General features: G+C 39.0%; 1 protein-coding gene across 1 annotated transcript in view; it reads right to left on the bottom strand.

Moving 5' to 3' along the window:
• Positions 1-17739, bottom strand: part of LOC128655639 (oocyte zinc finger protein XlCOF6-like) — a 110642-nt gene extending 92903 nt beyond the window's left edge. Inside the window, exon 1 of the mRNA XM_053709230.1 lies at positions 17626-17739. Coding sequence (XP_053565205.1) covers positions 17626-17671 — 46 coding nt within the window. The 5' untranslated portion in view covers positions 17672-17739. The remainder of the gene's footprint in view (positions 1-17625) is intronic.
• Between the last annotated feature and the right edge of the window lie 2459 nt (positions 17740-20198).

The raw sequence follows: 20198 nt of genomic DNA, 5'->3' as shown, positions 1-20198 counted from the left end.
TGAATACATATATTTAGAACTTTATAAACAAAGTGCCCAACCATAGCTTAGAGTGTCACAGAAAATAAGATTTACTTACCCCAGGACACTCATCTACATGTTTGTAGAAAGCCAAACCAGTACTGAAACGAGAATCAGCAGAGGTAATGGTATATATAAGAGTATATCGTCGATCTGAAAAGGGAGGTAAGAGATGAATCTCTACGACCGATAACAAAGAACCTATGAAATAGACCCCGTAGAAGGAGATCACTGCATTCAAATAGGCAATACTCTCCTCACATCCCTCTGACATTCACTGCACGCTGAGAGGAAAACCGGGCTCCAACTTGCTGCGGAGCGCATATCAACGTAGAATCTAGCACAAACTTACTTCACCACCTCCATCGGAGGCAAAGTTTGTAAAACTGAATTGTGGGTGTGGTGAGGGGTGTATTTATAGGCATTTTGAGGTTTGGGAAACGTTGCCCCTCCTGGTAGGAATGTATATCCCATACGTCACTAGCTCATGGACTCTTGCTAATTACATGAAAGAAAATGAAAATAAATTAAATCCTATTGGCTGTTTTGAACAGCCAAAAGGATTTCAGTAGCTCTGATCCTATTAGCTGATTTGAATTTCAAGAATCAAATCAGCCAATAGGAATTCAAGGGACGCCATCTTTAATTGCAAACCTTGAATTCACTATTCAGTGTACGGCGGAGATCGTACAAAGGGGATCCTTCACGCTCCATGGCTCCGCAGTCGCCGGTCTTCAGTTCTAGGGTCGCCGGTCTTCAGCTCCGCGGTCATCGGTTTTCAGTTCCACCTTCCGCTCCGCGCCAGCTTGTTCCTGGAAGAAGAAAGAAGAGGTCGCCGCTTGGAAGAAGACTTCACCGCCTGGAACAGGACCTTCTCTGCCCGATATGCGATAAAAAAAAAAAAAGAAATCATTAACTTTTTCACTAACTTTAGGTCTCTCACTGAAATTATTTACAAACAGCTTGTGCAATCATGGCACAGATGGTTGTAAATGCTTCTCTGGGATCCCCTTTGTTCAGAAATAGCACACATATATGGCTTTGGCGTTGCTTTTTGGTAATTAGAAGGCCGCTAAATGCCGCTGTGCACCACACTTGTATTATGCCCAGCAGTGAAGGCGTTAATTAGATAGCTTGTAGGGTTAATTTTTGCTTTAGTGTAGAGATCAGCCTCCCACCTGACACATCCCACCCCCTGATCCCTCCCTGACCCCTCTCAAACAACTCTCTTTCCTCCCCCACCTCACAATTCTCACCACCATCATAAGTACTGGAAAAAAAGTCTGCCAGTACTAAAATAAAAGGCTTTTTTTATATAATTTATTTTTTTGCAGTGTTGGATCCCCCTTAGCCCCCAACTTCCTGATCCCCCCCAAACACCTCTCTAACCCTCCCCCCACTACCTATTTGCTGCTATATTGGGTACTGGCAGCTGTCTGCCAGTACACAGTTTGGTCAAAATTTTGATTTTTATATAAAATATACCCCATTTTTCTGTAGTGTAGCTGCCCCCCCTCTATACCCTACCCCCTCCCCCTCACAGATCCCTTTCCCAATACTTAATTTTCTTATTTCCCCCCTCCCTCTCCCTCCCTCCTTCCCTTACACAGTCTCCAGCAATCCAGCGCTTAATAGCGTGTGCGCGCGCAGGCACCCCCCCTCACGCGCACTGCTGGAACTGCTAGCCGGATGGGCTGCCCACCCGCCTCCCTACTATTGTTCCCACCCACCAACGCTTCCAGCGCTTGAAAACACTGAGGACGTGCAGGGGTTAAACTCCTGATTTAGTGCTCCCTGTATGTGACCAACAACACCACATACACATTATAGTAACTAGACAGTTCTGTGCCTATAAACCTTATTAAACCCCTGATTTAGTGCTTCCTGTATGTGACCAACAACACCACATACACATTATAGTAACTACACAGCTCTGTGCCTATAAACCTTATTAAACCTCTGATTTAGTGCTTCCTGTATGTGACCAACAACACCACATACACATTATAGTAACTACACAGCTCTGTGCCTATAAACCTTATTAATCCCCTGATTTAGTGCTCCCTGTATGTGACCAACAACACCACATACACATTATAGTAACTACACAGCTCTGTTCCTATAAACCTTATTAAACCCCTGATTTAGTGCTCCCTGTATGTGACCAACAACACCACGTACACATTATAGTAACTACACAGCTCTGTGCCTAAAAACCTTATTAATCCCCTGATTTAGTGCTCCCTGTATGTGAACAACAACACCACATACACATTATAGTAACTACACAGCTCTGTGCCTATAAACCTTATTAATACCCTGATTTAGTGCTCCCTGTATGTGACCAACAACACCACATACACATTACAATAACTACACAACTCTGTGCCTATAAACCTTAATAGAAACCCAGGGGCGGATTGAGACCAACTAGGGCCCCCAGGCAAAAGTGTGGCAGGGCCCCCTCATCCCCTTTTTGCTCCACCTACCTACCTCATCTGCCCCTCTTCCACCCTATTGCCCCTCCTACATCATGTGCCCCTCCTACATCATGTGCCCCTCCCACATCCTGTTTTTAATTGCCATATAAAGAGACATCCCTGTTTTTCAACAAAAGATACAGAGAGAATGATAATAGAAGTAAATTAGAAACTTGTTTAAAATGACATGCTCTATATCATGAAAGAAAAAAAGATGGGTGTCCTATCCCTTTAAAGCTTTTTTTTTTCTAGCTGACAGAACCCTCATAACTGTCAAGATTTCTTAAAGTGCTAGCAATGCAGAAAAATAATTGCACAAAATTAATCCAGGGTTCAGATAAATACTTAAAGCACAAATAAGCATTTTTACTCTGTTGACACCGAAAATATAAATTTAATACCAGTGAACACAAAGAATAGAGATGTAATTCTCTGCATATTTGCATTCTGCTCCCCAGCAACACAGAAACCCTATAGATATGCATTGAAATAAATGCATTATTCACCCTAATTTTATATAGAAAATCCACCTGCAAGCGTCCCTGTGCATGGTCTAGGACAGGGTTCTTCAAACTATGGGTCGGGACCCATTACTGGGTCGCAAAACCATGATTACTGGGTCACGACTTGAGTGTGTATTGTAGGAGATTGTGTGTGGTGTGTGTTGTATGAGAGTGTGTGTGGTGCGTGTGTGTGTGTGTGTTGTATGCAAGTGTGTGGTTCACGTATGTTGTATGAGAGTGTGTGTTGTATGAGTGTGCCTGGTGTGTGTGTACTGTGTGTGTATGTGGGTGTCTAGTATAAGAGTGTGTGTGTGTTGTATGAGAGAGTGTGTTTGTGTGTGTTGTATAAAAAGAGTGTGTGTGTGTTGTATTAGAGTGTGTGCTGTATGAGAGTGTGTGTGTGTTGTATGAGAGAGAGTGTGTGTGTGCTGTATGAGAGAGTGTGTGTGTGTTGTATAAGAGAGTGTGTGTGTGTTGTATTAGTGTGTGTGTGTGTGCTGTATGAGAGAGTGTGTGTGTGTTGTATGAGAGAGAGTGTGTGTGTGCTGTATGAGTGTGTGTGTGTGTGTGTGTTGTATAAGAGAGTGTGTGTGTGTGTTGTATGAGAGAGTGTGTGTGTGTTGTATGAGAGAGTGTGTGTGTGTTGTATGAGAGAGTGTGTGTGTGTTGTATGAGAGAGTGTGTGTGTGCTGTATGAGTGTGTGTGTGTGTGTTGTATAAGAGAGTGTGTGTGTGTGTGTTGTATAAGAGAGTGTGTGTGTGTTTGTTGTATAAGAGAGTGTGTGTGTGTGTGCTGTATGAGAGAGTGTGTGTGTGTTGTATGAGAGAGAGTGTGTGTGTGCTGTATGAGTGTGTGTGTGTTTGTTGTATAAGAGAGTGTGTGTGTGTGTTGTATGAGAGAGTGTGTGTGTGTTGTATGAGAGAGAGTGTGTGTGTGCTGTATGAGAGTGTGTGTGTGTTGTATGAGAGAGTGTGTGTGTGCTGTATGAGAGAGTGTGTGTGATGTATGAGAGAGTGTGTGTGATGTATGAGAGAGTGTGTGTGTTGTATGAGAGAGTGTGTGTGTGTGTGTTGTATGACAGAGAGTGTGTGTGTGTGCTGTATGAGAGTGTGTGTGTGATGTATGAGAGAGTGTGTGTGATGTATGAGAGAGTGTGTGTGTGTTGTATAAGAGAGTGTGTGTGTGTTGTATGAGAGAGTGTGTGTGTGTGTTGTATGACAGAGAGTGTGTGTGTGTGCTGTATGAGAGTGTGTGTGTGTTGTATGAGAGAGTGTGTGTGTGCTGTATGAGAGTGTGTGTGTGCTGTATGAGAGTGTGTGTGTGTTGTATGAGAGTGTGTGTGTGTGTTGTATAAGAGAGTGTGTGTGTGTGTTTGTTGTATAAGAGAGTGTGTGTGTGTGTTGTATGAGAGAGTGTGTGTGTTTTGTATAAGAGAGTGTGTGTGTGTGCTGTATGAGAAAGTGTGTGTGTTGTATGAGAGAGTGTGTGTGTGTGTTGTATGAGAGAGTGTGTGTGTAAAAACATAGATAATCCCTTTATTTACCATTCCCCAGTTTTTCATAAGCAACACTGTTATAGAAAACATAATTTATGTAAGAACTTACCTGATAAATTCATTTCTTTCATATTAGCAAGAGTCCATGAGCTAGTGACGTATGGGATATACATTCCTACCAGGAGGGGCAAAGTTTCCCAAACCTTAAAATGCCTATAAATACACCCCTCACCACACCCACAATTCAGTTTAACGAATAGCCAAGAAGTGGGGTGATAAGAAAGGAGCGAAAGCATCAAAAAAATAAGGAATTGGAATAATTGTGCTTTATACAAAAAAATCATAACCACCACAAAAAAGGGTGGGCCTCATGGACTCTTGCTAATATGAAAGAAATGAATTTATCAGGTAAGTTCTTATATAAATGATGTTTTCTTTCATGTAATTAGCAAGAGTCCATGAGCTAGTGACGTATGGGATAATAAATACCCAAGATGTGGAACTTCCACGCAAGAGTCACTAGAGAGGGAGGGATAAAATAAAGACAGCCAATTCCGCTGAAAAATTAATCCACTACCCAAATCAAAAAAGTTTCAATTTTTATAATGAAAAAAACTGAAATTATAAGCAGAAGAATCAAACTGAGACAGCTGCCTGAAGTACCATTCTACCAAAACTTTTTCTAAAGAAGAGAAAACATCAAAATGGTAGAACATAGTAAAAGTATGCAAAGAAGACCAAGTCATTGCTTTGCAAATCTGATCAACAGAAGCTTCATTCTTAAAAAGCCCAGGAAGTAGAAACTTACCTAGTAGAATGAGCCGTAATCCTCTGAGGCGGGAATCCACCCGACTCCAAATAGGCATGATGAATCAAAAGTTTAAGCAAGATGCCAAATAAATGGCAGAAGCTTTTTGACCTTCCTAAAACCAGAAAAGATAAAAAATAGACTAGAAGTCTATCTGAAATCTGAATAGCTTCAACATAGAATTTCAAAAACTCTTACTATATCCAAAGAAAGTAAGAATCTCACCAAAGAAGTCTTAGGAAAACAATAATTCCTCCCTAATGTTTGTTAGAATTTAAAACTTTAGGTAAGAATTGAAATGAGGACAGCAAAAACCACCTTATCCTGATGAAAAAAAATCAGAAAAAAGAGATTCACAAGAAAGAACAGATAATTCAAAAACTGTTCTAGCTGAAGAGATGTCCAAAAAGAACAATACTTTCCATGAAAGTAATTAATGTCCAGAGCAAGCATATGCTCAAATAGAAGAGCCTGAAAAACCTTCAGAACCCAATTAAGACTCCAAGGAGGAGAAATTGGCTTAATGACAGGTTTGATATGAATCAAAACCTGAACAAAATGATAAATATCAGGAAGTAACACTGCCTTATCCTGATGAAAAATCAGAAAAGGATATTCACAAAAAAGAGCAGATAACTCAAAAACTCTTCTAGCAGAAGAAGTAACCAAAAGGAACAATACTTTTCCAAGAAAGTAATTTAATGTTCAGAGAATGCATAGTTTCAAACGGATGAGCCTGTAAAGCCCTCAGCACCAAATTGAGACTCCAAAGAGGAGAGATTGAATTAATGACAGGCTTGATACGGACCAAAACCTGTACAAAACAATGAATATCAGGATGATTAGCAATCTTTCTGTGAAAAAAGAACAGAAAGAGTAGAGATTTGTCCTATCAAAGAACTGAAGACAAAACCTTATCCAAATCAACCTGAAAAAATTATAAAATTCTATGAATTTTAAAAGAATGCCAAGAAAAGTAGGTCTTTCAGACTCAATAATAAATCTTTCTAGAGACAGATTTACGAGCCTGAAACATAGTATTAATCAAAGAGTCAGAGAAACCTCTATGACTAAAAACCAAGCGTTCAATCTTCATCCCTTCAAATTTAATGATTTGAGATCCTGATGGAAAAAATGGGCCTTGAGAAAGAAGGTCTGGTTTAAACGGAAGTTTCCAAGGTTGGCAACTGGCCATCCAAATGAGATCCGTATACCAAAACCTGAGAGGCCATGCTGGAGCCACCAGCATAACAAACAAATACTCCATAAGAATTTTGGAAATCACTTTGGAAGAACCAGAGGCAAAAAGAAATAGGCAAAAAGATAATTCCTAAGAAATGACAATGCATACACTACTTCCGCCTGAAGATCCCTGGACCTGAATAGGCCCCTGGGAAGTTCTTTATTCAGATGAGATGCCAACAGATCTATTTCTAGAAATGCTCACATCTGAAAAATTGAAAAACATATCTGGGTAAGAGAAACCATTCTCCCGGAAGTAAAGCTTGATTAACAGAGATAATCCGCTTCCCAAATATCTATACCTGGGAAAAAAAACACAGAATTTAGATAGGAGCTGGATTTAGCCCAAGCTAATATCCGAGACACTTCTGTCACAGCCTAAGGACTGATAGTCCTACCCTGATGATTGACATACACCATAGTTGTGATATTGTCTGAAAAACAATAAACGTCTCTTCTTCAAAGAGAAACTAACTGAAAAACTCTGAGAAAGTACGGAGTTCTAAAATATCAAATGGTAATCTCGCCTCCTGAGATTTCCAAACCCCTTGTGCTGACAGAGATCCTCAGACAGCCTCCCAACCAAAAAGAATCCCATCTGTAGAGATCATGGTCCAGGTTGAAAGAAATGAAGAGACCTGTAGAACTAAATGATGGTGATTTTAACCACCAAATCAAGAGAGATAAATATTAGGATTCGAAGATTAAAAATGCAAAATCCTAGAATCCCTGCACCATAATTCAGCATAAAAGACTGGAAAGGTTCTTTCTATTGAAAATGAGCAAAGGGAATTGAATCCAATGCTGTGGCCATAAGAACTAAAACTTCTATGCATATATAGCAACTGAAGGAAATAATAGAGACTAAAGGTACCGACAGACGGAACCCAATAAAATTGTCCCTTGTCTGATAGAGATAAAGACAGTGACACAAACTATCTGGAAACCTAAAAAAGGTGACCCTTGTGTGAGGAATCAAGAGCTTTTGAAAAAAAGATCCTCTAACTATGTCCTGGAAGAACAAAGTGAATCATATGAGATTCCGCATCCTCAGAAAATAATCTGAATGAAAACAGAAAAATGAAAATATGCATTTATTGTATCTAATGAAAACAAATAATGCTATCACTGACCAAAAAAAGGCAGAATAGTTTGAATAAAACTCCAAAACCCAGTTCCTAAAAATGGAACTGGAAGAAATACCCCAGAAGATTCCAGGTCTGAGCAGTGCTTGAACCCCACGGGTGATCAGCCATGCTTCAACAGTACCCAAATATATAGGACCGAAACACACTTAAAGAAAGTGTTAGCCTTACTGGAATAAAATCAAAGAAATTTGGACCGAATAGAACCAAATAAATTTAAAAAAAAGTCTTAACCAGCCCCTTGCCAGCCAAGCTGGAATACGGCACGTACATCGCAATTTTAGGGAGCTGATTTCGAACTGAAAAATTTCCAATTAAAAACATGTTACTTGGGAAAAGAATTCAGGAATTTGTTCCTTAATAAGAACAACCAAACTAGTATAAGCTTAAAGTCTTAGACTTAGAACTCGATCTTGAAGCCCAGAGTAACAGTTAAGAATTGAATCCAATTATAAAACAAATAATTGATAATCTTAGAACAAAAGAAATATGGATTTTTAGAAATCACAAAATTCTTCTAGCTAAAACAGCTAAAGACATAGATTAAACCTCATTTGCGAAAATATTCAATAAAATGAAGACACAAATGAAATTATTAGCATGATAGTCCAGTTAAAGGACCAGTCAATACAGTGGACTTGCATAATCAATAAATGCAAAACAACAAGACAAATCCAACAGCACCTAGTCTAGTAAATTTTGCCGAGAGACGGGCCGGAAAGAGAGCCCCCGCAATGCCCCATGCAGACAGAGATGCATTTGGAGCAGCAGCACCATACTACTGCTGCTGAGTCACTGTCTTGGGCTGACTCTGCTCCTACCCCATCTCAAGCTTCAACAAGGCCATCTCAGCTCCCGGTGCGTGCCACGGAAGATGCGACCGATCCTTGTGAGCGGAGCTTGAATGCTTTGGAAGTCCAGAGAGAATTCGCAGAAGTCATATACAGAGGAAGCTATGGCCTTCTACCCCAGCTTAATGCGGTGTGGCACGCAGATGGGGACTTGAGCTACATGATCGGGAGTGAGCGGTTCCCAGCCAGAGACAGAGTATTTGTGAGTGACTCTTGTGCTTCCCCCCGGCTCTCTCGGGGCGGAAGCACATTACATTATTTGACCATAAGATGAGGAGAGTGGGTGTGGGGTAGGTCTGCAAATTTTATTTGCCCCAGAAAGCTCCTCAAAATTATTCTAAGGAGACTCTTTCATATACCGTTCTCCATTATGAAACTGCTTATGACGATTTGATGGTCTGAAGCCTGAAGCTCACAGACGTGTCCAAGCTCCAAAGTTTCAGAACTTTTCTATATTCATTTAGCATTTTAGCTGAATGTCTGTTATAAACAAATTAGCTTGCTTTGTCCTGCCTAGAGAAGTATTGTTATCTTTAATGCCAGAAAAGTTGTTTTGCATTAGTTCATTTGGTTTGATCACATTAGAATGTTAATTGAAGACAGCTTTATTACTTGCCCATAAGCAAAGAGCACTAGTTTTATTTCATATGTGTTCTATACATTTATTATCTACCTGACAACACTGCTCATTAATATTCCACCATTGGTAAATTGTACATTAATCTGTTTACTTAAGGCAGTTTCTGTTTATATGTTTGCATAGAGCAGGGGGTTTTGTACTCTTACTAGTCCGGATTAGAGTAGTTTTACTATATATGTCTGTACAGCTTGATACCCTTGTCCAAACAATGCATGCTTCACTATGTCTGTTTAGGGGAACTTCATTGACATGCACTGTTCAATAACTTCTGCTTGCATTAACATTACTTAATTGGTAGACTAAACTGAGCTAATAAGTTCCATTAATGATGCTCCCATATTTGGATTTTATATTTATGCAGAGTCCAATCTACCCATAGCTTTGTAACAAGAACACTAGCCAGAGCAGAAACTTATATGTCTGTAATAGATATTTTTGCTATGCAGTATCTAAAATAGAGGAGTGATGGTGGCCTAAAAAAAAAAAAAAAGTAGATTTGATAGTGTCAATATCTGATGAAGAAATTTCTGAATGAGAAAAAACATCATCAGAGAAGAATAAATCAGTATGTTGTTGGTCATTTGAAACTTCAATAATTAAAAAAAAGAAGTTTGAAAAAGACCTAAAAATTTTATTAGAAGGCACGATGTCAGACAAAGCCTTTAAAATAGAATCAGAAAAATATTTCTTATAAATTTTCTAAATATTTCTTGTACATAAGATGTAAAAAGAATGGCAATATATAAAGCATAAATACTAATGGATTCTGCATGTAAAAGTTTATCATGATAACTTATTACAAACCATAGCTAAAGATAAACATTCATAACATTTAAAATAAATGAACTTAGCTTTGGTAGGACTGAACTCAGTCAACAGGAATCCTTTTAGATTGTTTTGAAACAGGAACAGTGAAATCTTGCAATATGTAATAGAAAAAAACAATATTTAAAGCAAAATTATCAAATTCCTTAAATAACAGTTTCAGGAATGGGAAAAGAATGCAAAATAATAAGCTTCTAGAAACCAGAAGCAATAAAAAAGTGAGGTTAAAATAATGTGAGGAAAAAAAGTGAAACAAAAAATACGCCCACATTTTTTGGCGCCAAATATGACGCCCACATTATTGGCGCTAAATACAACGCCCATATTTTTGGCGCCAAGTATGACGCCACATCCTCTGACGCCAGAACCGACGCCCACATTTTTTGGCGCAAAAAAATGTCTGAATACACATGCGTCAAAAATGACGTATTAACAGAATACAAATGACAAAATTTTTCCGCCAAAAAAGTCTGCGCCAAGAATGACGCAATAAAAAGAAACATTTTCTGCCCCCGCGAGCCTAACAGCACACAGGGAAAAATGATCAATTGAAAATTTTCAAGGTAAAGAAAAATAAATTGAATTAAAATGCATTATCCCAAATAATGAAACTGACAGTCTGAATTTTTAAAGGAATACTGATTATCCTGAATCATGGCAAATATAAGTTTAAAGACTTATATTTAGAACTTTACATAGAAAGTGCCCAACCATAGCTTAGAGTGTCATAGTAAAATAAGACTTACTTACCCTAAGACACTCATCTACATATAGTAGATAGCCAAACCAGTACTGAAACGAGAATCAGTAGAGGTAATGGTATATAAGAGTATATCGTCGATCTGAAAAGGAAGGTAAAAGATGAATCTCTACGACCGATAACAGAGAACCTATGAAATAGATCCCGTAGAAGGAGACCATTGAATTCAAATAGGCAATACTCTCTTCACATCCCTCTGACATTCACTGCACTCTGAGAGGAAAACCGGGCTCCAGCCTGCTGCGAAGCGCATATCAACGTAGAATCTAGCACAAACTTACTTCACCACCTCCATGGGAGGCAAAGTTTGTAAAACTGAATTGTGGGTGTGGTGAGGGGTGTATTTATAGGCATTTTAAGGTTTGGGAAACTTTGCCCCTCCTGGTAGGAATGTATATCCCATACGTCACTAGCTCATGGACTCTTGCTAATTACATGAAAGAAATATACTTTTTACCTCTGTAATTACCTTGTATCTGAGCTTCTGCTGACTGCCCCCTTATCTCAGATCTTTTGACAGACTGGCATTTCAGGCAATTAATGCTGACTCTTATATAACTCCACATGCATGAGCACAATATTATTTATATGAAACATATCAAACTAATGCCCTCTATCTGTGAAAATCTGTCAAATGCGTTCAGATAAGAGGCAGTCTTAGAGGGCTTAGAAATGAGCATATGAGCCTACCTAGGCTTAGTTTTCAACAAAGAATACCAAGAGAACCAAGCAAATTCAATGATAAAAGTAAATTACAAAGTTGTTTTAAATTATATGCCGTTTTTACCTACTGAACAGGAAATATCTACCTACTTAGCCCAACTACAGCTCCCATCCCTCTCCACAGAACAACAGACGGCCCTTGACTTACCAATTACCCTTAAAGAGGTCAAGGAAGCCATATCCTCATTTCCGACAGGTAAAGCCCCGGGACCAGACGGTTTCGGATCGGCATACTATAATAAATTCAAAAACACCCTGGCCCCTCACCTATTGTCTTACTTTCAAGAAATAGATGAAAACAAACCCTTCTCCCCATTAGCTCTACAGGCCCACATTACGGTCATCCCAAAACCAGGCAAATCGCCAGACGCCATTCCCAATTATAGGCCAATTTCGTTATTAAATTGTGACTTAAAAATTTTCGCTAAAATACTGGCCACTAGATTAAACCTAATTCTTTCTCCATAATACATCAGGACCAAGTTGGTTTCATACCAAATAGAGAAGCCAAGGACAACACGGTCCGCAATTTGCACTTAATTTGGCATGCTAAGGTCGAGGGCATTCCCGCGGTGTGGTTATCCACAGACGCGGAGAAGGCCTTCGACCGAGTAAACTGGCAGTTTCTTAAGATGGCGCTGCGGTCATTTGGAATTGGAGACATTATGATACAGAGAATTTTCGCTCTGTACTCAAGTCCTAGTGCTAAAATAACCCTAAATGGTATTCTCTCACCGCCTTTCCAGATAACTAATGGTACACGCCAGGGTTGCCCCCTCTCCCCCCTGCTATTTGTATGCCTACTTGAGACCCTGGCCACCAAAATTAGACTTAACAAAGACATCACAGGTATGGCTATTAGAGACAGGGAATACAAACTCTCCCTGTTTGCTGATGATATCCTATTTTCTCTCACTAACCCTGTTAGGTCCATGCCTCCATTGATGGAAGAGTTAAAGACATTCAACAAACTCACAAATTTCCTTATTAATTATACAAAATCTGAAATTCTGGGAGTCTCTCTCCCAGAGTGGATGACACGCCAGATAGCTCAAATTTGTCCATTTAGATGGTGTGAGAAATCCATAAAATACTTGGGAATCCAGTTGGCAGAGGACACGGACAAGATATATAAATTAAATTATATTCCAATCAGAATTGCCCTGGCTAGGGACCTCTCCTCATGGAACTCCAGGAGATTGACATGGTTAGGGAGGATTAACACTGTCAAAATGAACGCCTTTCCTAGATTACTCTACATTATGCAGACCTTACCAATACCGCTCCCAACTAGATACATAGATCAGATTCAACAACTATTCCACTCATTCATTTGGAGGGGTGGACAACCCAGAATAAATAAAAAAAACAATGATGCGCTCGAGAGAAAGGGGAGGGTTGGGAGTCCCAGACAAAGCACTTTATAGGACAGCTATTTTCCTTCAACGCATATTGGATTGGAGGATCCATAAAACACAAAAGAGATGGATAGAGATAGAGCAAAATTTTAACCCAGAAACACCCCTTTCAGCCATCTGTTGGCATCCAAACTTCCATTCAATTGCCAAAAACATTGCTAATCCGATAACCAGAGAAACATTAGAGCAGTGGCATTATGCAAACAAAATAAACCCATTTCTCTCTTCCAACCCCTCACCTCTGACATCACTGACCCATAACAGTGAATTTTCAGTTACTGATCTTGGTGGGGCCTGTGGGCAAGACGGAGTCGTTATAGAAATAGAATTGCACCAGATATCTAGCCATGACCAGCTAATATCCCAAACACAACTACAGGATCAGGGCTTTTCGATATTCCAGAACTGGTTCAACTACAGACGGACTCGTCATTACATACTGACCCACAAATACTGCAACAACATGTTAAGACCCCTCACAAACCTTGAGAAATTATACACGGTAAAACACCCACAGAAGCACACTCTATCCAGAATACACTCTATCCTGAAACAACCACCCCCAGGTGACCTTCCCCCCTCAATTGAGTCGTGGGAAAGAGAACTGGGTACTATAATTCTCCCACATACAGCTGCAGATATTTTCAGAAACACCAAGTCCTCTTCTTCCTCAGCTTACCTGGTTGAATTAAACTACAAAATACTACATAACTGGTATCTCACTCCCAAACGCTTACATAGACTATACCCATCATTTCCAAATAGGTGCTGGAGGTGTGGACACATTGGCAGTGGAATGGGACATATGTGGTGGTGGTGCAATGTTATCAATCAGCTTTGGAGAAATTGTATTGGAGAAATGGAGAAGGCCTTGGAATGCACACTTCCTTTAGACCCCCTAGTCTTCCTACTCAATAAGTTTAGGAAATTGACCTCCAAGGCTCACCAAATTTTATTCCAAATAATGATAAATAGCGTTAAATCCATTATAGCCAAACATTGGAAACTTCACACACCCCCAAATCCCCAGAGATGGAGAGATAAAGTATCTGAGTTAATTGAACTTGAGGAGTTTAGCACATTTAAAAACAACAAGAGAGATCCGTTTATAGAGGCCCAAGCCCTTTGGGACCTTTACCTTTTACACATAAATGAGAGACCAGACATAAACCAGAGACCTGGAGCGGACACGCCGCAGACGAGGCGACCCTTAATGAATACTTAATAGAGAAAGTTAGATCTACCTATGTGTTAAAATTTAGAGTTTTCTTTTACACATCTTACCGGTTTTGGGTTTGTTACTTGGCAAATCCTAGAATAATATGCTTCCCCTGAAGGGGCTTAAAGGTACAAATTTTTTCATTTACTCAATTTTATATGCTAGAATCATTTGTGAAATTTCATATGCTTCACATGTTTAAGCTAAATTGGACCATGTCTTTTTTTGTTTTCTTTCTTTTTCATACATTCATGACGGTTTTCTTTTCCATGTGTACCAATTTTTCATAGCTTGTATTATGATTGATTTATCTTCAATAAAAAGAACTTGGAATAAATTATATGCCGTTTTTTAATCATAAAAGTTTAATTTGAACTTTATTATTCCTTTAGTTGTTTCTGCTGATTTTTCTTAAACGTGCTTTTTGGGATAAATGACAATGTGTGGCAATAGTCAGACTGTTGAGACAGGATTATAATGGGAAAGGCAATTAGAGAATCCAAGCAGATCTGATATATATTTATTCTTAGCCAAAGCAGAAACGTTCATAGCTGAGAGCTCTAATCTATTTTCAATCTCCTGTAATAGAAGCTTTGTTGTAAATGCTCACACAAAAAGAGCATAGACTTTATAGCTAGTATATCAAATAGCTGAACATACATAAGAAGAAGTTTATTGTGTAGCTGATTTTTCTTTTTCTCACTGCTTTGCTCACAAGGTCACATCATTTAGAAAACACTGTCAATTAAAAGACTTGAATGAAACTCAACACCTAATTCTGTTTACTTTCCATAGCAAATTTTAGTTAGTGATTTATTTTTAGTGCAGTTTATGTATAGGAAGTAAAGAGTTAACACCAGACACTGAAACCGGCTGATGGATTGAAAAGCTCAAGACATCTCTACCCTAACCTGGAGTAATTCCCCCTCCTGTGGTGATAGGATAATTTACTTGCACTAATTAACCAGGCTACTTCATTAACAGGCTACTCATTTGTGGGTAACTAGTGACAATGTGTGCACCCCTTGCAGGATCAGCAGAACTAAGGCAGGTCCCTCCAAGTTCATATATCTCAAAGTACTGATGCCATATTTGTTGTTTTTGTAACACATATATATATATATATATATATATATATATACACATACATACATATATATATATATATATATATATATATATATATATATATATACACACACACACACACACACAAATAGAAAAACAGAACAAGCAAAAAAATTATTTCCTATATAATACTGTACTTTAATAATTGTTTAAATCTGATTGGCTGGATGAGAGAAAGTTCCCCTCAGCCTTTAGCGGAAACTAGGGATATACAACGAAATTTCGGCCACAGAAAGTTTCGGCCGATAATTGCATTTTTGGTTATTTCGTTTTTCGTTTTTTTTGCCTTTTATTTTCGGTAAAATTATTGTGTAGCATATTTTAAATTTGATGCCAGCCTAGAGCTGCTGTTTGAGTTCATTACTTGACTTATTGTTTGCATATAATAGTTTTCTAGGACTATACTTTATTTTGATAATTGGTAAAAAAAGAAAGGGTTAAATCTGATTCTGTTACACAGAACTAAATACAGAATAATACTAGCGATGCACCAAAATTTGGGCCGCAGAAAATGTGCAATTCCAATTAATTTCGGACCAAAGAGGACCAAAATGGCTAAAAATGCACAGCCCTCCCCTGTTCTACATGTCTATCCTTAGCATAAGGTGAGCAGCACAGCACTGGCATGGTACACAGAGCACACACCTAAGTGCCATGATATAATGATATTTGAAACCAGCAGTGCCCTTTTTTTTTTTTAGAAGGAAAACAAAGTTCTGAATACAGTATTCAAAGGAGGATAAGTAACATGTTATAAACACTTGATATTATCAGACACAGCCCTAAGCACACACAGTGAATATGTATAAGCCTTGTATACAGTGCTCATACATCAGCCTCTTGTGCGTAGACATTCTATTCATTAGAGGCAAATATGCGTGCACACTATATATGCATAAGCCCCAAGCTCGCACACAGTTGGTACAAATTAGCACCCACCAGACAGTGTATACAAAAAAGCACAGTAACTTTCTATAACCACCTTGCACCTAAGGTCGTAGCTAAGTCTGGTGGTCCTGGTGATAGGTGACAGGCAGCCTCCATTTGGGGCTCCGGACATATAATCTGACGGGTCAGTGTGAGACCCAAACCAGGAACTAGGCAGAGATACGATGAGAGACGATCAGGTGCAGCCACGCCCATCGCACGGATAACTACACCCAAAAACAAAACACATGTCCACCTCGTATTGTTGTCTGGCTATAACCACGCTCTCCCTTGTAGAGCTCCACCAGTTTCACTGCAGATCATGCCCTACGGTACAAGTGACCATGCCCATTTGTTGGAGCTTTCCCGCCTACAAGCTCTCTCAGCTACACACACACACTGTAGTTAAAAAAGAAAAAAAAAAAAAAAAATCGGTTTTGGTTTTCGGCCAGGGGCATCCTGAATTTTCGATATTGGTTTCGGTCCAGAATTTTCATTACGGTGCATCCCTAGTGGAAACCGTGTGCTTGCTTGGGACTAGGAGAGGATTGGGGATACTTCCCCCTTCTCATACAGACATCAGCAAACTCAACCCCAGGCTACAGGCTTTTATTATAAGCAGGCATAGTTCATACTAACTTATCTATTTGGGAGTCCTAGATGCTGCTAAGCTGAAGTATGTACATACATTTTTAACCAAAAAATTTTGACAACAGAAGTGAATTTAAAAGTTTCTTATAATGATATGCTCTGTCTGAACTATGAAAGGCTTTGATGTCCCTTTAAAGGGACATTATACACAAGATTTTTATTTGCATAAATGTTTTGTAGAAGATCCATTTATATAGCCCATCTGGGTGTGTTTTTGTAACAATGTATAATTTTGCTTAGTTTTAAATAACATTGTGATGATTTTCAGACTTCTAACCAAGCCCCAAAGTTTTAGATGTATACTGATGTATACAGACTTCAGACTGCTTCTGTTTGTGTAATGGATCTTTTCATATGAAGGGAATGGGAAGGGGTTCTGCTATCAGCCCTTTTCAGTGGGTGTCCCAGGCTAATCTTATCAACAGTGCTAAATTAGGAGATTCTAAGTAAGTTTTTTAAAGGTTTTATACTGGATTTTTATATCAGTATCTGTGCATATTATTATTTATTGTAGTGTCTATTACATGCAGTTACATGAAAATTGGTGTATATTGCCCCTTTAAGCACAGACTGACACTGACCGTGAGCACCTGGTGCTGATCTTGTTGTTAACAAGGGTAAAGGTTTTTAAATCCTGCTGAGTAGAAACTTCTGTACAGCACCAGCTCCCAACTGACTGCTGTCTGCCTTTATGGTGATCAGATCACTGAGGTTTCTGTTTGGTTACTGAAAATATTATCCCATTCTAAAAACAAAACCAGGTGACATGCACGTGACGTCCTGCTTACCTCTGTATGCATCAGGAAAGTCTGAGGTTTGGTTCTTGTCAGACATTGTCTTGTTCAGCACAAATTAAATTGTCAGATATTTCTGTAGTGTTTCTCCTTTACAGACAAACGCAGTGACGTGTATTGTACGTGATCTTCACAGTAACAGGAGCCTAAACAAAAGGAGAGAGAGAGGTCTTATGTACATTTAATTGTCATGGGGGAAAATGCTGTGAATTATGTGTGACCAACACTCGTATCTTAGCACCATAAACAGACCAGGATACAGGAATCACTGTGCTGGTCACAAAGGGATAAACGTAAATAAAACTGATTAATCCAACTGAAAATGGTGATTATCAAAAATCAATCAAGAAACTGTTCTAGCAAGACATTTTATATCACTAATTACAGATCTTTAACCCTTTTATCTCAGTTACCCATGTGCTGAAGCTGTTTCTAACAATTTGCACATTTTTGTAATTAAATTCAATTCCTGTGTTTTTTTCTGTAAAATAGACAGATTAGATAGATAGATAGATAGATAGATAGATAGATAGATAGATAGATAGATGAGGGCAATAAACCTTTTTAAGATCATGTGACCAAATTGGTGCCAGTCCTCTAAAAACTTGTACAGTACATTGTCTAATTGTTCTTTTGTGATTCAGAGAGAGCTTACACTTCCATTATCAAATGTGCTTCAGTCTTGTGATATTTTTTGTTGACAAGATATCAAAGTAGGTAGTGTGCACAAGTCTGGAAGACAACATGGAAGGATAAAGTGCTGCCATCTAGTGCGCTTGCACATGTATAACACTAGAACTGCTGCCATCTAGTGCTCTTGCACATGTATAACACTAGAAGTGCTGCCATCTAGTGCTCTTGCACATGTATAACACTAGAACTGCTGCCATCTAGTGCTCTTGCACATGTGTAACACTAGAAGTGCTGCCATCTAGTGCTCTTGCACATGTATAACACTAGAACTGCTGCCATCTAGTGCTCTTGCACATGTGTAACACTAGAAGTGCTGCCATCTAGTGCTCTTGCACATGTGTAACACTAGAACTGCTGCCATATATTGCTGCAGACACATGCTGCATACTCATGAGCTTACTTCCTGCTTTACACCAAAGGATTTCAGAAGAACAAAGAACATTTCATAATAGAAGTAAATTGTAAACGTGTTTAAAACTGTGTGCTCTGTTAGAAATGTTGTGGGTTCTATGTCCCTTTAAGCACTACACTGCAGAACTAAAAAATAAGGCTCATGTACTGCAGGGGATATGGCAGACGACATTGGTGCCAGTGTGTATAAAACAATTTAATAAAGCTTTATGTAATTTATGAAAATTTTCTGCAGTCATTTGAAATGAAATTTTAGATTAGGCAGTTACACACCAGCTCAATTGGAATGCGTTGATAAAATGGAGAATATAGCAATTTTTAAAGTTTTATCATCTATTGCAGAGATAAAAAATAATTGTTGTTAAGTTTTGTAATAGTAATGTACTAATGTACTAATAAAATAGGGGCATTGCAAGAGTTACTGCTTTACAGATCGGGAAATTTTGCAGCGCTGCTCCATATTTGACTATTCTCCTCAAACAGAGCTTTGCTCTGGCGGCACTGTGTTAAGGAAAACTTACATATTGCAGCCAGGGCACTGCACTGTTCCAAGAGAACAGCCTGATGTGGAGCAGCGCTGCAAAGCTAAAGTTCTAACAGTTCCTACCAGTGTCCCTTTCTTTCTGCGGACATGCTCCATTTTCTGCAATGACATCTCAGATCACAGCATGTTCTTCCTTGGGGACAGACACTTAACTGAGATGCCCTCTGTCTCACATGCACCACCCCATCCTACATCACGTTATGTAGAGATATACAGTACTATAGAGAGGTTCAAAATGTCTTAACCACACACACAACACTTTATATGTACACATTTAAAACTATACAGGCGTACAAAGCATTTGCCACACACACAGCCCTGTTCCCAGATAACTTTTATGCAGAAATACAATATTATAGAGAGCTTTCCTCACTATTCCTCAGTACCCTCTGACTCACAAATAGAGCCCCCTCCCAAGTACCTTATATAGGCTGCGTTCGGGCAGCGCTCCAAGCGAACTGGAACTTGCTTGGAGCGTTTTTCTCACACTTGCAAGTGAGATGGCTGGCGTTTTTTAAGCGCTCTGGTGACGTAAGTCCCAGCGCTTCCAGTGTGCTGGAAAAGCTGGGACTTTTCAGAGCAAGCTCAGACGCTTGGAAACATGGCAGCCTCCACACACGTGTTGCTGTGGAGGCTGCTATGTTATTTATACATATATAATATGATTTTTTGTGTGCTCTAGAGAATGTAGCCCATTTCTTTTCACTTCATACGTAGCGTATGAAGTGAAAAGAAATGGGCTACATTCTCTAGAGCTCACAAAAAATCATATTATATATGTATATAAACACAAAGACCTGACGTTCAAGCATTATGTGTATTTCCCTTTTATTTTATGTCCATTTTATTTTATGTGTATTTCCCGATCGTTGTGTGGGCGGGTTAGAGATGTGTGGTCGGGGTTCTGGGAATTGCCGAT

This window comes from Bombina bombina, chromosome 4 (genome assembly GCF_027579735.1).
Source record: "Bombina bombina isolate aBomBom1 chromosome 4, aBomBom1.pri, whole genome shotgun sequence".
Classification (NCBI taxonomy): domain Eukaryota; kingdom Metazoa; phylum Chordata; class Amphibia; order Anura; family Bombinatoridae; genus Bombina; species Bombina bombina.
This window is presented reverse-complemented; position numbering and strand designations above follow the sequence as displayed.